Source organism: Oxyura jamaicensis, chromosome 4 (assembly GCF_011077185.1).
Source record: "Oxyura jamaicensis isolate SHBP4307 breed ruddy duck chromosome 4, BPBGC_Ojam_1.0, whole genome shotgun sequence".
Taxonomy (NCBI): Eukaryota; Metazoa; Chordata; class Aves; order Anseriformes; family Anatidae; genus Oxyura; species Oxyura jamaicensis.
In genome coordinates, this window is record NC_048896.1 from 21,083,521 (window position 1) to 21,102,848 (window position 19,328).

Consider the following 19,328-nt stretch of genomic DNA (forward strand, 5'->3'; position numbering starts at 1 on the left):
GTTTATAGTTGCTTAATCCATTGCTCCTTGAATTCCTGTGGGGTCATTTCTGTTGACTTCAGTGAATATTTACTGCTGAAAGTAAAAGACCCTAGTCAACTGCACTTCGTCTTGTTATTGAATGTTAACAGCTATTGAAATTCTATCAAGAAGCCCATGATTTCTCATAAATATTTTCGTCTGTTAACTGCAGAATCCTTTTTGCTTATTCCATAGCTACCATAATATATGTTGATTTTTTTTCTGTCATATCTGACATAAACACTGAACTACCAAGTGTTTGCTCAGATAAAAATGCAGTCTTGTATCTAAATTCCACCACGAGCATGCTCACTTGTGCAGATGTGCACACAAGTACACATTGCTGTTGGAGAGGATATAGCAGAGATACAGAATTAATCTACTTTTTAGTAGTCTCATGTAGGATGGATCAAGACCTCAAGTGTCTGTTCTTAATGAAACAACAAATGGAAGAGAAGTTGGGAGGCACTGTGAAGGTCAAGGAATGCAGAGCAGCCTACCTGAGATACTGGAGAATGAGTTAATCTTAGTCATGCTATAAACTGGCATATGATGCTTTTTCCAGTCTAACGTGGGCATGTAATGAAATGGGGATCTGGTGGAGTATCAAGAAGGATGCTCAAACCAATCCATATCAAAGACAGGTCTCATTTGGGGTTGTTTTATAAACTAAGGATTGAACACCGAAACTGGTATTTATTTATTTATTAAAAAAAAAAAAAAAAAAAAAAGCGCTTTTCTACCATAGGTTGAACTCCAAAAAATCCTGAAATCATTTTGTAAATAGCAAATGTACCAGTAATACTAACAAAAGCTAAGCGTTCAGTTTGAGGAATTTTGATTCTGCAGGGCACACATCAGTTGTATTTTCAAATGACTTCCTGCAATTATGAGGGCTCGCTAAAATTTGTATGTTTCTGTCTTTGATGTAAGCCCGGGTTATATGGCCACATCTTTCTTGCACCTCTGGTGTTATGGAAAACAAATTCTCTGTGTTTTCTTATAAAACGGGAGCCTTGGCACTGTTAGCTTTTCTTGTCTGTGTTTTTATGTGCTGTTTTACAAGTTCCATTTTGTGGAATTTCCATTATGTTGATTTTTGTTTGTTTTTATTTACAATATTGCATCAAAACTAATATCAGTAAATAGACGCTTAATTAGCAAGTAGGAGAATAAGAAAGCGTACCCTAGACAAGGAAGGCAATGAGGGCTTATGTTCAGGAAATACTTATATTACAATGCTATAAACAATAAATGGTATCTAGGAGGTTTTTTACTTTACCAGAAGCCTTTTTTTTTTTTTTTTTAATCTTTAGTAACATGACAAGTTTTTCTGTCAACATATCCTTGGTCTTTCTGGAATCACAGAATCACACAGAATCATCTAGGTTGGAAGAGACCTCCAAGATCACCTAGTCCAACCTCTGACCTAACATTAATAAGTCCACTAATCAATATCCCTAAGCTCTACATCTAAACATCTTTTAAAGACCTCCAGGGATAGTGACCGAACCACTTCCCTGGGCAGCCTATTCCAATGCCTAACAACCCTTTCAGTAAAGAAGTTCTTCCTAATATCCAACCTAAACCTCCCCTGGTGCAACTTTAGCCCATTCCCCCTCGTCCTGTAACCAGGCACGTGGGAGAATAGACCAACCCCCACCTCACTACAGCTTCCTTTTAGGTACCTGTAGAGTGCGATAAGGTTGCCCCTGAGCCTCCTCCTTTCCAGGATGAACAACCCCAGCTCCCTCAGCCGCTCCTCATAAGACTTGTTCTCCAGACCCCTCACCAGCTTCGTAGCCCTTCTCTGGAATCGCTTGAGCGATTGTCCTTCTTGTAGCGAGGGGCCCAAAACTGAACGCAGTACTCGGGGTGCGGCCTCACCAGAGCCCAGTACAAGGGGACAATCACTTCCCTAGCCCTGCTGGCCACACTGTTTCTTATGCAAGCCAGGATGCTGTTGGCCTTCTTGGCCACCTGAGCACACTCCTGGCTCATATTCAGCTGACTATCAACCAATACGCCCAGGTCCTTCTCTCTTAGTCAACTTTATAACCACTCATCTTCCAGCCTGTAGCACTGCTTGGGGTGGTTGTGCCCCAGGTGCAGGACCAGGCAGTTGGCCTTGTTGAATGTATTGCAGCAATTTGCAGGAATTACACAGCAGTTCATTCAGATTATGTTAGCTTAAGTTATATTATGGCTGATCCTTGATTTGTCATGTTGTCATGCTCAAGCAATGGGTACACAGTCACACACTTTGTAACATGGAATCTATTGTGTCTAAATTTGTGGTTTTGCAAAGAAAAAAATGGCGTTTATCTGTAGAAGGAGAAAAGAAAAAGAGGAGGGAAGAGGACAGCCTTATTGATTAAACAATGAATGCAAGGATGTCAGATAAAGAATGAGGAGACCTTGTCTTGAATGGGACACTGAACCCTATGTTTCTTCCTGGGTAATGAATTAGTTAGCACAGACCCATTTTCAGCTCTTGTAATTATCTGATGATTTTTATGAGCAACATTGTAAAGTTCAAGAAAGCACCCCCATCCTGATCTCAGCAGGAGCATTGCATGAGAAATGAAGATGCATGTCTAAATTAATTATTGTACTATAAACCTCCACTTTCTTGACACGTTTTGGGTAGACTGTGCTCTCCTACCTGCAGTTTATGGACATGTCTGGTTTATGTATTGGCACAAATCATTGAGTCCTGAGTACAAATGTATGAATTTATGGCAGGGTTCACTTACAATTTACTTGTTGATATGAATATTAACTGAGCTGTTTATCTAGATTGTTATATACATGAATTTTATGTTTCTCAAGTAAAATCAATTTACATAACATTTATTAAGTCAGGCAGTTACTGTGTCAAATAGTAAAGTTTCCTTTCCTCTGCCTTGGAATATTGTAACAAAAATTGGAGAATATAAGGGGAGTCAAAGAAAGTTCGGTACGAGTCTTTTGTTGGTAGCTGTTGGGCAGTTGTTCGTGTTTTAAAGGTTTCAGCTAAGTAAGCTCTGAAATATAAAAAAGAGAAGGGAATATAATTTCAGAGGTAGAAGCTGTCAGATTCTCTGGAAATTCTTGTGAACGCTTGTAAAATTGATGCGAAGTGAGATGTTGGTATTGTAAACTAGCATATGTAAACATTGGCTGCAAACATGGCCAAGTTTAGCAAATGCCAAAACCACATTGCTCAGTAGTTCAGGGCTTGCATAGTGTACACAATTAAAATGAGTGTAGGAACTTTGAAATGGTATTGTATTTCTTAATACTCCTTGTAACTTCTTATCTTAGGATTCAGCATACCTGATCCTAATATTTTGTGGCGGCTATAGGTTAGACTGGGGAATGTTGGTCCAGTCAGCAGCTTCACCTTTGGTAAAGGTGAAAGTCATGAGCCAAATTTCAAAGAAACAAAAGTCAAACTTATCTCCGATAGTTTCTTGTTATGTGCTGCAATCAAATTTTATCTTCAAAACAAGTTACAGGAGTTGAGCTAATTTAGACAATGTATGGCTTGTCATGAAGTTGTGAAAATATGATTAACTAAGTTGGTACATGTATTTGTGTTTTGAATTTGCCTAGTTATTGTTGGACTGACTGGTTCACTTTTCTTCTCGTCTCCACAAGGCCACTCTTTGCTGCCAGTTACAGCCTTATTGTGGATGCCATAGCTGCCTGTAGGGATGAAGGCATGGTGTGTTGTTTTACCCAAAATCAAAACAGAGGTGGGATCTTGCAAGCTTCATTCAGTTCCCTACCTGCCAGAATGCCTTAACCCATGGCTATAGCTGTTCTGTTGGAAAAGTAGGAAAGTGGTGACAGTATCTAAAAGGTTGTTATTACCGGTGTCTGCTGTGGTAGCTCCATGTGGTTGGAGTTGTTGAGTTTGACATCTCTGGTTCCCTAGTAAGCCTGAAGGAGACAATCCCATTGTGACCTGGTACTCTCACAGCCCAACTGACTTTACTGTGTTGGTTGTTGCTAGCTTCTGCTGCAACAAGTTTTTTTCTGCAGTGGTGGCATTGCTTGGGTTATTTAAATGTCACCAGAAAGCTGGATTCCTCTGCCCTGGCTTGGGAGCTTTCCGTATAGCCAAGAAGCATTGCTGTTTCTTTGAACCCATTCGTGAGTGTGTACTCCTTACTATTTCCTCTTCTATTTTCTCCTCAATGCTTGAAGCCTTTTTTGTGAAGTCATGGTAGAACTTTCTGTATAACAGTTATTTGTGAAGTCATGGTAGAAGTTGCTGACTTATGGTTAAGGGCAGATCTATAGCATAAGAAAATGGAGGAAAGATATGTGTAAGAATTCATATCATTCTGAATGCTTGTAAAACCAACATAAATCAAATACTAGCTTCTGAAGAGGTCCTCCGAATGTTGTCTGAGTGAAGACCATAAATGTTGTTCTCTCGTTTTCCAGTAGTGTGTCCTCTTGCCCTTCCATTCATTGTACATGTATTTATAATAATGTAAGGGTGGTTTCATTGGAAATGAAAAAATGGAAATGGGATTTTGATGGTCATTGCCACCCTCCCCCCACCCCCACGCCCCCCCCCCCCCAAAAAAAACCAAAAAAAAAAAAAAAAAAAAAAAAAACAGTAATCTGCCAACAATAATGTACGTGGCTGTTCAATGGATTATGGGTTTGACCTCAATTTCAGTTTTGTTCTTGGCTGGCAGGTGTCTGGAAGGCTTTCAGTCTATTTTAGAAGGTCTTGTTTCAAAAACAGTAGTATTTGTCACCTAATTATGAATGCAGATTTTGCATGTCTTTGTGATTTACAAGGCCTTCCTTATGTGAAGCAGGCTATAAACTTACTTTGGAAATGTATAGTAATGTGGAGCAGATAATTACACTTTGAGAAAAGAGCCTCTGTTTCCAGTGAAAACACTGTGAAATTATTTCAGAAATGCTCTGACCTCAGATGTTTCATATAACTTACACAAAATGCTTTCACATTTGTGCAGCAGCTAGTGGCTTGATCTCTGCCATCTCATAAATGAAAGTGCAGAAGTCTCCTTGAAAAAAAAAAGCAGGATATCTATGCTGTAGCCTACAAAGCTAGGGTTATTTTACTCACTCTATTCTTTGTGTCTGTGCCCTTAAACTGAATAAACCTTGCCCTCCTTTAAACAAATCTGTCTCCTAATCACACCCTGCCTCCACAAACCTAACTTTCCCTCAGATTTTTCTTCCTCCCTTCCTCCACTCAACGTACACACACTAATAAATTCTGCAGTAAAAACCTTGGGAGAATTTCTCAGCATAAATGGAAAGAATATGTCAAAGACCAAGGATAGGAATTTGTCTTTTAAACTTGCAAAAACAATAGACAACAATTGAAACAATGAGAGAAGAGCCAGAGATGGGTGAACAAGCCATGCAGGAATTGCATTAATTTTCTTTCAGTGAAACCCCACTGTTTCTCTTTGTTAACATCCAATAAGCTATTTTTGCTTGGAATTGTTTGTTTTTCTAACCTCTTGGTGGAAAGGAAAAACATTGCAAATACAAATGTAGAGACTCATGAGAATGTTCACACCAAAAACATGCTCATGGCCTTTTGAAAAGCTGTTTCTAACTTCTCATACAATATAGTTGTCATATATTGGAGAAGGCTTTGTATGAAAAGTTTGTGTGCTGAAAGGGTAACTTGATAGAAACAATGGCATGTAGCACTTGGGGAGAGCAAACATCAAATGGTCCCAATCCCTAGCTTCACCCAGCAGAGAGTAATGAATGGAGAACAGATTTCCGAATATGTTGAGGACAGGTAATCTTCAGAAAGCCCTGCCTGGAGAAATAAGGACAACATTTCATTGAAATATGTGATTATCTCAACAACAGTAACAAAATGTCTCGGTGTGGATTATACTTCCATAAAATCATAGAATATCCCAAGTTGGAAGGGACTCATAAGGATCATCAAGTCCAACTCCTGGCACCACACGGGTCTACCCAAAATTTTAGACCATGTGACCAAGTGCACAGTCCAATCTCTTCTTAAATTCAGACAGGCTTGGTGCAGTGACTACTACACTGGGGAGCCTGTTCCAGTGTGCGACCACCCTCTCGGTGAAGAACCTCTTCCTGATGTCCAGCCTAAACCTCCCCTGCCTCAGCTTAACACCATTCCCGTGGGCCCTATCACTGGTGATTATGGAGAATAGGTCATCTGCCTCTCCACAACCTTGTGAGGAAGTTGTAGACTGTGATGAGGTCTCCTCTCAGCCTCCTCTTCTCCAGGCTGAACATGCCAAGTGACCTCAGCCCCTCCTCATATGTCTTCCCCTCTAGGCCCTTCACCATCTTCATTGCCCTCCTCTGGATACTCTCCAACAGTTTTACATCCTTTTTGTACTGTGGTGCCCAGAACTGTACACAGTACTCGAGGTGAGGCCACACCAGCGCAGAGTAGAGTGGGACAATCACTTCCCTCAACTGACTAGCAATGCCTTGCCTGATGCACCCCAGGATACGGTTGGCCCTCCTAGCTGCTAGGGCACACTGCTGGCTCATATTCAACTTGCTGTCAACCACAATCCCCAGATCCCTCTCTGTGGGGCTGCTCTCCAGCATCTCGTCGCCCAGTCTGTACATATAGCTAGGGTTGCCCCATCCCTTGTGCAGGACCCGGCACTTGCTTTTGTTAAACTTCATGTGGCTGGTGATTGCCTAGCTCTCCAATCTGTCCAGATCTCTCTGCAAGGCCTTTCCACCCTCAGCTGAGTCTACAACTCCTCCAAGTTTGGTGCCATCAGCAAATTTGCTCAAAACACCTTCTAGTCCTACATCAAAATCGATTATAAAAGCATTGAAGAGGACTGGCCCTAAAATGGATCCTTGAGGGTCCCCACTAGTGACCATCTGCCAGCCTGATGTGGCTGCACTTACCAGGACCCTTTGAGCCCTGCTGTCAGCCAATTGCTCACCCATCAGATGATGTTTTTGTTTAGTTGTATGCTGTCTATTTTGTCCAGTAGGATCCTATGGGAAACCATGTCAAAAGCTTTGCTGAAGTCCAAAAAGATCACATCAGCTGGTTTCCCTTGATCAACCAGATGGGTGAACTTATCATAAAAGGAAATCAAATTTGTTAGGCAGGACCTACCCCTCATGAACCCATGTTGGCTGGGACCAATGACTGCATTGTCCCCCAGGTGTGCTTCAGTAACTTCAACAATCAAACAAAATGTCTGGGTGTGGATTATATTTTAGTGATCTCCTGGCAGGAAAATCTGCAGGGGATGGACACAGAAGGACCACCTTTGCAAGTGGAGACAGCTGAGCATATTGCCAACAGAGGTACCAGCTATATGGTCTAGCAGTTCACTGATCTACTGGTGTGGTTCAGCCTTGTTTCTGTCCCATTGAGCCAGCTGGGGCAGTCTTTGGCATCTTATTTTGTACTGGATGGCAAGGCAGTGGCAGGCATGCCCCAGAACAGCTGTGAGCCCAAACCCTCATCATGCATCTCCCACGACTGCAGCAAGATCCAAAAGCCAACATCTGTCTGCAGTCTCAGTCATGTCATGTTATCTATAATTTCATGCCTGAGATCCAAGAAAAAGGATTCTGACTGTAGCAGATGGGGGTCATGCTATCTGTAGTTTGCAACCAGTAAGATATTCAGAGCCTGTAATGGTTTGATAATTGAAGAAGATAGAACAGCCAGAGCCCTCAGCTTGTGCTCAGTGTTCACCATAAAAAAAGCAGTAACAGCCGGTACTGAGTGATTTTTAGTTCTTCCTATTCCACACTTAGTGTTAATAGTGGTGTGAGCATGCAAATTCGGTAGCTTGGTGTTTTTGTTTTAAAACACCACGTTTTTGTTTTAAAATGGGCCTGTTGAAAATGATCTCTGCTGTAACGTCATGTCCAAGCAAGCACATGGAGCCTCTAGCTAGCTGTGGACTATGCTGTACGTGTTTTCCAGTATGTGTATATGTATTGTATCTTTGTATATATATATATATATGTATGTATAAATAAACCTGTGCATTGGAGAGGGGAAATATAGGATCATGTTTATGTAGATAATGTAGACATTAATGTAGACATGTAATGTAAACATTATCTACATAATGTTTATGTAGATAATGTTTATGTAGGATAATGTAGAGACCATAAAGATACAGCAAGGTTGTATCCAGTTGTTTTGCTTCATCCATTTCTGAAGAGGCCAAGTTCATGCAGGAGAACAGGAAGGGAGCAGGGATCATAGTGAGTGGTGCAGGTGGTTTCCACTCAGCCAGCAGTGAGCACTGCCCTTCCTACAGAGGATGCAGGAGGCCAGGTACAGACTTGCTCCGATGTCCTCTGCAGCAGGTGGAAGAAGTGGCAGACTGTGGAAGGGGAGGCATATGCTTCAATTCCTTGAAAGATTCATCAGCAGGGACTGTTCTCTGACATGCATCAGAAACCCTTAAAAATAAACAGAAAAGTGTCTACAATAGGAATTCTCAGACTTGCATATGATTGATCACATCTTAATACACAGTGGAGTGACCTTCCCTGTATTTGCATTTATATGGGCCACATGAATTTTTACAAATGAAAATTGTGAAATGGCCCAAACACGCTCTGCTCAGTAACCTCAGTTATTTCTAATTGTGTTTCTGGTAGCAACACAATTTGTTCTACATGCAGCACATATACATGCACACACAATGCTCTTTCTGTTATAATAGTAGACCCTGCCAGATTGGATTGCTCCTTCTCCGTTTCTAGCTGCTTTCATATGTACCTCAGGTCCTTCTTTGTAATGGAACACCTGTGTAGCTTTCAGAAAGCTGGAGGTAGAGTCTGCACTGTGTGAGCAGCCAGTTCTCTGCAGACCTCAAGCATTTTTATCCACAAGTCACTAATCTGAAAACTAGTGTTTTAGAAAACCTGCTGGTAGCTTTCTGGAAGGTGCTCAAAAAATAAAAATAGTAAAGGACCTTAATGTTTTGTGATACTGTCACCTTACAGTTTGTCTGGTGGTAAGTAACAATCAATATTACTTCTGCAAAATCATGTTACACAAATTTCTCATAAAAGAGTTTATTTTACCTAAAAAGAGTGTGCTTGAGACTAAACATCAGTTTCGGTGTTTCCAAAGATAGGAATGAAAGCACTACTTTTAGATTCTCTGATTCGTTTTTCTTTGGCAATCTAAGCTAAGAAGGGTGCCAAAATAAATGGCAGATTTATAAGCCTGTGAATTTATTAACTGCACTTGCAAAGAAGTTTTACAGGATTAGAAAGCATTTGTTATCTGATAGGAGATAAACTGTTGCTCCTAGCTGAAATCAATAGAAATTTTGCCATATCAGGCATAGTTTTGCTTGTCAGAGCAGTCTGATTTAGCACATGGAGTGAGAAAACTATTCAAGGAATAGCTGCACAGTGACTATTATTATTAATGTGAAGAAGCTGTCTCTGGAATATCCCTGGTATTTGGTGTGAAAAATTATAAGGGAATACTTTGTTATGAAGTAATACCAGGTTTGCTCAGACATCTTTCAAAGATGTTGCAGACTTCACCAGTACCAGCAATTAATCAGTTTAAATCTTTGCTTCTTTTTCTTTCAGGGCCCTCCTGGTCCAAAAGGCGAGAAGGTGAGTTGATGTACAGGTGACACTTCCAAGGTGAATGGAAAGCCGTTGCAGCATGAACTAAAGACAGTTTGTATTGACACAGTGTAATGTTAGATTATGTACGAGAGCTGGGTAGCACACAGATGCTGTGTTAAACCTATCATCTCATCTTTCCACTTTGCAGGGAGATCAAGGTGATCAGGGCCCTCGGGTAAGCATCTTAAAAAAAATGTTACACTTCCCCTTTGCTGAGTAGGCAATTAGTCCTTAGTGCAAAACTAAATTAAATACACTGAGCTAATTATGCTTATTAGCTGCATTTACCCTGCATGTTGAAGTGAATGTCTGCAGGACAGTAATACTGAACATGACCAGATAGTGTCTGAGAGAACTTAAGTAACAATAGTAAGTAATGCTTTAAAATATAAAATTTCCCTTGTGGGTGGAAGCAGGTTTCAGTGATTTTGCTCTGCTATATAAAATTTGGCTTTCCTAACCAAAACTTTCAGTTTCCCCAGCAATGTTTTCATGCCTTGCATGGGCTCCCACAATGCAGAGGGCTAGTGGATTAATAAATGTAGTTCTAGATTTCATGTAAAATATACCTATTATTTAGAAAAGTGTAAACAAATACTTATGCATGTACTAGCTCTTTTTCATGACATGTATATGACTTTTTTAATAATAACAATATTATGACTTCTTAAACACGTCCAGACAGGCAGAACATGGTTTAGATGTGGAAACATAAAAGTTGTTCTAATTTTTAAATATCACGTTCATTTTAACAGAGAAATAAAGAGGAATACAGGGGAGAATATGGCTGTGCCAGTTCATTGTTCTTTACATCTGTGCTTCATTAGAAGAAGTTTGGTTACATTGTTTTAATGATACAGTGACTTTCTTCTTTAGTTGCATATTTGCTGCATATTTCCACTGATTTTTTTTTTTTTTATCAAATAAGCAGAATATTTTGAATTTGTGATGTTAATTATTTTATTATTTCTTCTCAGTTTACTTTTTTTCACTAGTCAGTCAAATTATCTAAAGTCACAACATAATTATCTATTGGAGTTTGGTGTTGGTGCTATCAGCTTTGTATTACCGCCAGGGTTCAATTACTGTTGTGTCCTGCTTTACCAAGACACATCCTGTGTATTGGAGGGCAGTAGAGTCCTCTCTGGACTATACAGATCATGGTTATGGCTACTTCAAGGTGCTGTTAAATCGAGTGCTGCTAAGAACCAAAAAATACCCAACCTAAGGAATTTACATTTAAGGACATTATGAAGTTATTTGTGCAGTAGGGGCTGCCAATTGAGGCTATCTGAATACAGGAGAGGTCAGCAGAAAAGAGGAAGAACTGGTGAACAGCACCTTTCTGAAATACATGCTTAGGTATTTTTCCCAGTCTTGCTGGTTTTCCCTCTTTTTCTGAAGTGGGCTTGAGTGTGTTCTACAGCAGCTTCTTTTTTTTTTTCATCTTCTTTTTTATTCCCCCCACCCCCCCCTTGTGTATTTCATGAGCAATAAGTACTATGATGCCTCTGACCAGTTTGTGTTTCATAGTACAGCAACTCTCTCTTCTGATGACTGTTTTCAGGGTGAATCTGCTCACCTTGCTGTGCCAGGGGATTTACAATGCAATTAATGGAAATTATATGTGTCAGCCAGTCATGCACCAAATGAAACCAAACCCATTTAAACCTGGTTGGTTACCTTTACATACAGTTTTCCACCTATGTCAAATAAATGTTTTTGGAGGTGATACCATACCCTGAAGTGTGGTACCTGTAGGTGACTCTGGAATTAAGTCAGCATTTGGATTTGACAAGTTTGCAAACAGATTGGATAAAATGTCTGAAAGTGATGGACATTTTAAAGCTAATTCAACTTTTAGAGATATAGAACTTGAAGATTATTTGTGATATTTTCACATATTGTTTAAGACTAGTGCTTAGTTTAATAAAGATTTTATTGTTCCAAGTTATTTTTATGATTTGGAAATTTTAAAATTATCCTTTATTCTTTTTTAAAGCTGCTTTATTTCCTCCTGGTATTTTCAGGGAGTAAAAGAAAACCATTTAGTTAAGAAATCCACATAAAATGTGGAGACTCTCCAGGTCAAGATGGGACATTAAGCTCTTAAAATCCTGCTGAAATTAAAAGGAAAAACATTTAAGAAACAAAAAATAATTTATTTCTGTCCCTGCATATACCATTTCAGATTTTCTTTCTGGGTCTTTACATTTTGAGAGATTCTTCTTTCTGAAATCTCAAAACTTCTTATTTTATGGTCCCTGGAGATGATGAGTATATACTGAACTTATCTGAGATTCAGGTTTGCTTGAAAATATCTTAAGTAAATTAAAGTAGTAGGAACTTAACTCTCCAAATACTGCCCAGAAACTTATATTTTTATATTTTTAGAATAACAGGTCTGAATACTTTTTTTTTTTTTTTTTTTAAGAAGAATCTGCAAGGTTTTCTTAGGTATTCAGAAGTAATTTGTTGACCAGCCTCCTTCATTTTACAGAGTATGAGTAAGGGCTCTGGTTCATATGCCATGTGGCCTAATCTACTTATGTCCATATGTAAGCAAAAACAACATTCCAGTTGTGTGGATGATGTAGAAGTTCATGTTCTGAGAGCAAGCTTGAGCAGCAGATTAATTTGTGCTTTGATCTCATGAGACCACAGATAAAGTAGTGGTGGTGAGTGTGTTCAGCAGTCCTGTTCTTATTAGAAGAACTGCCATTTTTATTTTTTATCTTTAGATATTTTTATATCAGATATTTTCTCACTACTTCAACGTGCTGGTAGATTGAACATTTAGGTCAAATGCAAAACCAGCTTTCCTCAATACCAGTTAAGATACACAAATGTGAGTAATTCTTTTAGATGCTTTTCTTTTTCAGAGGACATGGCTTTGTGATATGTCCATGCAGATTTGCATTACTGTACTGAGCCATGACAAAATAAAAAATGATGGTTCTTAGCCTTTGGGCTATTAGAATAAATGCTGATGTCAATCCGTTGCTTTGTTCTAGTTGCTCAGCTGCTCTATCCCAGCTTTAAAAAGCCTTTGAAGGTTTCATAATGGAAGGACTGCAGAGTATATGTGTTCTGAGTAGATTGTACCCTGATTAACAGAAATAGACCTTCAGAGGTGAATATTTGGGAGTAAAGCAACTTGTACTGTGTCTTAAGTGGTCTGTTGTTGTCCTTCTGTAAATAAATATCTTCTGTCTAATAATAATAAATATCTAATAAATATCTTCTGTCCTTTACTTCATGTGCATGAGAGATCAGGTCTAGAAATCATGGGCTAGCAGTTGGCTTTAAATTGGTTTTGGTCTAGGTACAGTGAACAGCTCCCCAGAAGCCATAGAAGTATTTTCATTAAATTACATTCTCCTTTTTGTATGTTTAAGTAAATTTTCCTAGCTGCTGGCTTTGCACAAAATTTATAACATCTCTCAAACTTCTTCAGCCAAAGAGATCCTAAGTCCTAGAAAAGAAAGGTATTCGGAAGTTTATTTTATCGCGTTAATCTTTATTGACTTGAAGATGAAACAGGTTCTTTATATACTGTTGAACCAGTTGGGCTCAGATAGTGATATAATGTTCTTTTCTATTTAACCCTTTCCTCTTCCCTGTTTACTTTTAATATATTTACTCTTTATTTGATGCCCACTAAAGAAAAATCACTGCTTTGCAACATAAACTTTGCAGGTTCTACTCTTCTGTGTTGGAAAACTATTTAAAATTTGTCTAATATAGACAGACATAGGCCTGAAAGCAGACTATTTACTGAAATAAATAAAAGTATATGAGTATATATAATATAAGTACAGGCTACATTTTTAAATTGAAGTATTGCTTCACTTGTGAAGCATTTATGGACACCGCATTTATAAGTTGTCCCATATTAAAGGGAAATTGAAGATATATAAGAAATGCATTTTGATCTTTTCTTTAAAAAAAAAAAAAAATTAGGCTTGTTTTTAATGTGTGTGTATATTATCCTTAGTTAATATGTTTCTAAGAATAGATAGACAATATTTTGGGCCTTTTTCTGCTCCTACTCAATAAATGGAAAATCTTTATTGACATTAAAATTAGTTCTTCATTCATAAATCAGAAAATACTAGTTACAGAGTCATAAATAAACCATGTTCATTTATTCTTCACCTTCTTTTAAAGCTATCTTATTTTGTCTTATTTTTCATTTGAGGGTTGGCACATATTTTTTTAGAAGGGAACAGGTCTGCTTCACAAAACAGTAGAACATAAATTAATCTGACTTACTGGGAGTCTTGCTTTTGATGAGAGCAATTTTTGAGGCATTGCTAACTGTAGCAAATGCAGGTAAATCAGTGTTATAAATAGGAAGCTTTGTTCAAATCAAATACATGCAGCTGATTTGTATCCTCATCTTGTCAAAGCAAATGTATTATAGTCAGAGTATTATTTTAATCTAATACAATTTTGCATAACTTAAGCCTATTCTGTCAGTGTCTTGGTGATGTTTGATTATATCCTACTGAATGTTCCTCATAGTTTTTGTTCGTTTGTTTGCTTTTTAAAAATACTGCTCATTAATTTTATCTGCCTTAATAGAAGGACTGTTCAGCTTTGTTAGCATAAATTAGTGTTGTCCCCAGCTGTTCTTCTTTCCTGATTAAATATTCTTTGGTTTCCTTTATATGAATATGCTGTCAAAAGCTGCAGCAAATGTGATGATATAGTGATGGTGCTTCCTAAGCAGTATTCCTGTGTGTATAAAAGAATGTTTTCTGTTTTGCTGTGTTACTTAAAACATAATTCACACAGTACTGCTTTCAAATCATGCTTTACTAATATGACTACCCATGTAGTTATTTTTTTATTGCCCGATGTGCATAAGCAAATAATATTCTTAGTTCTGAACTATATCTAACCACTGTTTTGAACTATACTCCTAATGTGCCACAATAAGAATGCTGAAAAAACTTACATGATTTCTTCTGTTAACGTAAAGCCCTCATTGAGAGGGCTTTAAACTAGGTAAGAAGGGGGATGGGGATGAAACAAAGCTTGTTGGAGGTGTGCCAGGGGGAACAGTGGCAAGGCTGGGGGAGAAGGCTAAGGCCCAGCTGAAGTGCATTTACACTAATGCACGCAGCATGGGAAACAAGCAGGAGGAGCTGGAAGCCATTGTGCAGCATGCAGGCTATGACTTGGTTGCCATCACGGAAATGTGGTGGGACCACTCTCATGACTGGAGTGCTGCAATGTCTGGCTATAGGCTCTTCAGAAGGGACAGGCAGCACGGAAGGGGTGGTGGAGTGGCTAGAGAGTGTTTTGATGTCATCGAACTCATATTAGAGAGTGTTTTGATGTCAGCGAACTTGAGGCTGGGAATGACAAGGTGGAGTCGCTATGGGTTAGGATCAGCGGAAAGGCCAACAAGGCAAGCATCCTGGTGGGGGTCTGTTATAGACTGCCAAACCAGGATGAGGGGACGGATGAGGAGTTCTACAGGCAGCTGCCAGAAGTTGCAAAATCATCAGCGCTTGTTCTTGTGGGGGACTTTAACTTCCCAGACATATCCTGGAAACACAACACAGCCCAGAGAAAGCAGTCCAGGAGGTTTCTGGAGAGCGTGGAAGATAACTTCCTGACACAGCTGGTTGGCGAGCCTACCAGGGGAGGAGCCCCACTAGACCTTCTGTTCACTAACAGAGAAGGACTGGTGAGAGGTGTGCTGGTCGGGGGCTGTCTTGGGCAGAGTGACCACAAAATGGTAGAGTTCTCGATACTTGGCAAAGTCAGGAAGGGGACCAGTAAAACCACTGTCTTGGACTTCCGGAGGGCTGACTTTGAGCTGTTCAGGACACTGGTTGGCAGAGTCCCTTGGGAGGTGGTTCTGAAAGACAGAGGAGCCCAGGAAGGCTGGGTGCTCTTCAAGGAAGAAATCTTAATGGCTCAGGAGTGGTCTGTCCCCACGTGCCCAAAGACGAGCTGGCGTGGAAGAAGACCGGCCTGGCTGAGCAGAGAGCTGTGGCTCGAGCTTAGGAGAAAAAAGAGGGTTTATAATCTTTGGAAAAGAGGGCGGGCCACTCAGGGGGACTACAAGGATGCTGCGAGGCGGTGCAGGGACAAAATCAGAAAGGCCAAAGCTCATCTGGATCTCAATCTGGCTACTGCTGTTAAAGACAACAAAAAATGTTTTTATAAATACATCAATACCAAAAGGAGGACTAAGGAGAATCTCTACCCTTTACTGGACATGGGGGGAAACTTAGTAACCTGTGATGAGGAAAAAGCTGAGGTGCTTAACGCCTTCTTTGCCTCAGTCTTTAACAGCAAAATCAGTTGTTCTCTGGACGCCCAGTACCCTGAGCTGGTGGAAGGGGATGGGGAGCAGAATGTGGCCCCCCCAATCCACGAGGAAATGGTTGGCGACCTGCTACAGCATTTGGATGTACGCAAGTCGATGGGGCCAGATGGGATCCACCCGAGGATACTGAGAGAACTGGCGGAGGAGCTGGCCAAGCCGCTTTCCATCATTTATAGGCAGTCCTGGCTACTGGGGGAGGTTGCACTTGACTGGCGGCTAGCAAATGTGACGCCCATCTACAAGAAGGGCCGGAGGGTAGACCCGGGGAACTATAGGCCTGTTAGTTTAACATCAGTGCCAGGGAAGCTCATGGAGCAGATTATCTTGGGTGTCATCATGCGGCAGTTGCAGGGCAAGCAGGCAATCAGGCCTAGTCAGCATGGGTTTATGAAGGGCAGGTCCTGCTTGACGAACCTGATCTCCTTCTGTGACAAGGTGACATGCTTAGTGGATGAGGGAAAGGCTGCGGACGTGGTCTACGTTGACTTCAGTAAGGCATTTGACACCGTTCCTCACAGCATTCTCCTCAGGAAACTGGCTGCTCATGGCTTGGACTGGTGTACACTTCATTGGGTTAAGAGCTGGCTGGATGGCTGGGCCCAAAGAGTTGTGGTGAATGGAGTCAAATGCAGTTGGAGGCCGGTCACTAGTGGAGTCTCCCAGGGCTCGGTACTGGGGCCAGTCCTCTTTAACATCTTCATCGATGATCTGGACAAGGGGATCGAGTGCACCCTCAGTAAGTTTGCAGACGACACCAAGTTAGGTGTGTGTGTCGATCTGCTTGAGGGTCGGAAGGCTCTGCAGGAAGACCTGAATAGGATGGACCAATGGGCCGAGGCCAACGGTATGAAGTTCAGGAAGGCCAAGTGTCGGGTCCTGCACCTGGGGCACAAGAACCCCAAACAGAGCTACAGGCTGGGAGATGTGTGGTTAGAAAGCTGCCTGGCAGAGAGGGACCTGGGAGTATTGGTTGACAGTCGGCTGCATATGAGCCAGCATTGTGCTCAGGCGGCCAAGAAGGCCAGCAGCATCCTGGCTTGCATAAGAAACAGCGTGGCCAGCAGGTCCAGGGAAGTGATTGTCCCCCTGTACTGGGCTCTGGTGAGGCCACACCTTGAGTACTGCGTTCAGTTTTGGGCCCCTCGCTACAGGAAGGACATGGAGGTGCTTGAGCGAGTCCAGAGAAGGGCTACAAAGCTGGTGAAGGGCAAGTCTTACGAGGAGTGGCTGAGGGAGCTGGGACTGTGTAGCCTGGAGAAGAGGAGGCTCAGGGGTGACCTTATTGCACTCTGATTTAATTCACCAGTTTTAGGTGGTCGAGGCTACACTGTTTTCCATTAAGATGAAGGGCAGGGTAACAAACTGAAGTGAAGTTAGGAAATAACTTAGATTGCACCAGCTGCCCACATTGCCTGGAGCACTGGGACACAGACTTGAGATGCCATTCACAGGAGAATTCTCTTGGCAGTGGATGATGCTCCAGGGCCCAGCTATTCCTTTGATGTCCTGCTCATGAGTTACTGCTGGGGAATGCAGAACAGCTGTGACACTAGAGAGTGCCACATACCTGCTCCCAAGATGAGGATGTTGTCATTCCCATCTTAAGAGCTAGGCAGTGCATGTCTTCACTCACCACCCGTCAGTTTGCATCTTGCCCCTTTTTAGTAATGCCAGAGGAATGGTGAGGAAGGAAGTCTCTGTACATCCTGTTCCTTTTCGACATCTCTGTCCCTTGACTGAGAAAACATTATGTAGGCATTTCATCTCAGACAGAAGCTGTCCTGCAGTACTGAACACTTGAGTTAGAGCAATTTGATCAAAACCAGCTCTTCAAATTTACTTCATCCAGTCCTAACAAATATCAGAGAAGAGGTTTGAACCACTTACATGCTTCACTTAACTGTGGTGGGTATCGAATTTAAAAAGAAACATGACAAGACATGACATGTTTATTTCTGTGAGGACCAACTTGGTTTGAGGGCAGACCAACCCATCTTAGATTGAACAGGATGTTTCCCACCAGTTTCAGTGAGAGCAGGTATGACTTTAGGGAGGATATTTTCTGTAGGTCAGATTGTGGTCACTCATCAGAACTTATAACTGAGTTGTGTGGAGAAGTTATTTGCCTCACTGAAAATTCATCTAATACTAGAACTAAAATAGATAAGTGCTAGCTTTTCCCAGTTTTGTTCATTTGGAGTGCAGTGTCAGGCAAAGTTCACAGTGAAAGCACAGAAGTCACTATGGAAAATAACATTTTTATATATATATATATTTTTATAATGATCCATTTCTAGTCAGAGGCAGCTTGTGCTGGTTCCTAAACATTACATTTTATTATTTCAATACAAAATCTGAATTGTTACACAATATATTCAAATTATAACTCCTTGCCAAGTGATTGCCTAAGTGAAAAAAATAATCCTGGATCCTTGTCTTGTTGTGGTGCACTGTTTTAGTTAGCAGCATTACTGATGGAGAAAGCAGCAGTTATGATAAAAGGGATTATATAAAGGAGCTCCCGCTGAGAGTCCATGGCACTGTACAGGGTGATACCAAACACTGTGTTCCCCAGGGCAGGTACAATAATTAGCTGCAGGACTGGCACTCAGTCTGAGGGATTAATTAGAACTGGAGGTGGTGTTGGGGGAGGGAAAGCAGCCATAAAGAGAGTCAGGATCACTCTGGCCTGAAGCCTGTGTGACTTGATGTGAAATTGCAGCAGCTGGCTGTAACCTTAGGAAGTAAAAGTGAACAGCAGGTGGTAATTCCTGTCTCATTTACCATGTCTTCACAAGAACATGTAAACTTGTGCAGCTTGGGTTTATTGGCAGGTCAGAAGGAAAATCCTCAGGAGGACTGTGATATTCACTGCACTAAGCAAATGCAGTAGTCAGAAGGGTGTGTATGCAGTGCAGTATAAAACCACTAATGTAATACTTGTTATACCTACCATTCAACAAGGTTATGATAACCTTGTAGTCTTGGCCTTATGTAGACCAGTGTGTAAAACTGAGTGCACTATGAAATATCTAGGACTGCTAGTGGGAACGGCATCTTTGGTGACTGTGATGGATGTCACAGAGGAGTATTATTTCATATGAGTAGGAAATCAGAGACAATGATGTGAGGTTCTGCCATCCTTCAGTTTTCTCTGTGACCGTTGTATGGGAATGACTCGGCTTTACCTCTGTTTCCAGGCAGGTAAGCAGGACACTGCATAATATGGTCACAGGCCTGTTAGCTTCTGCGTAGCATCATTTTTTTGCTTGGAGTTTGGGCAAAAAATATAGTGGGATGTTCAACAAATGTGTTAATGTGG

The 19,328-nt window shown here is 40.8% G+C and overlaps 1 protein-coding gene across 1 annotated transcript in view; it reads left to right on the forward strand.

The window, feature by feature from the left end:
• The window catches only part of COL25A1 (collagen type XXV alpha 1 chain), a 314,583-nt gene that overhangs the window by 192,706 nt on the left and 102,549 nt on the right, over positions 1-19,328 (forward strand). The window contains exons 6-7 of the mRNA XM_035324280.1: positions 9,616-9,642; positions 9,806-9,832. Of these exons, the coding sequence (XP_035180171.1) occupies positions 9,616-9,642; positions 9,806-9,832 (54 nt within the window). The remainder of the gene's footprint in view (positions 1-9,615; positions 9,643-9,805; positions 9,833-19,328) is intronic.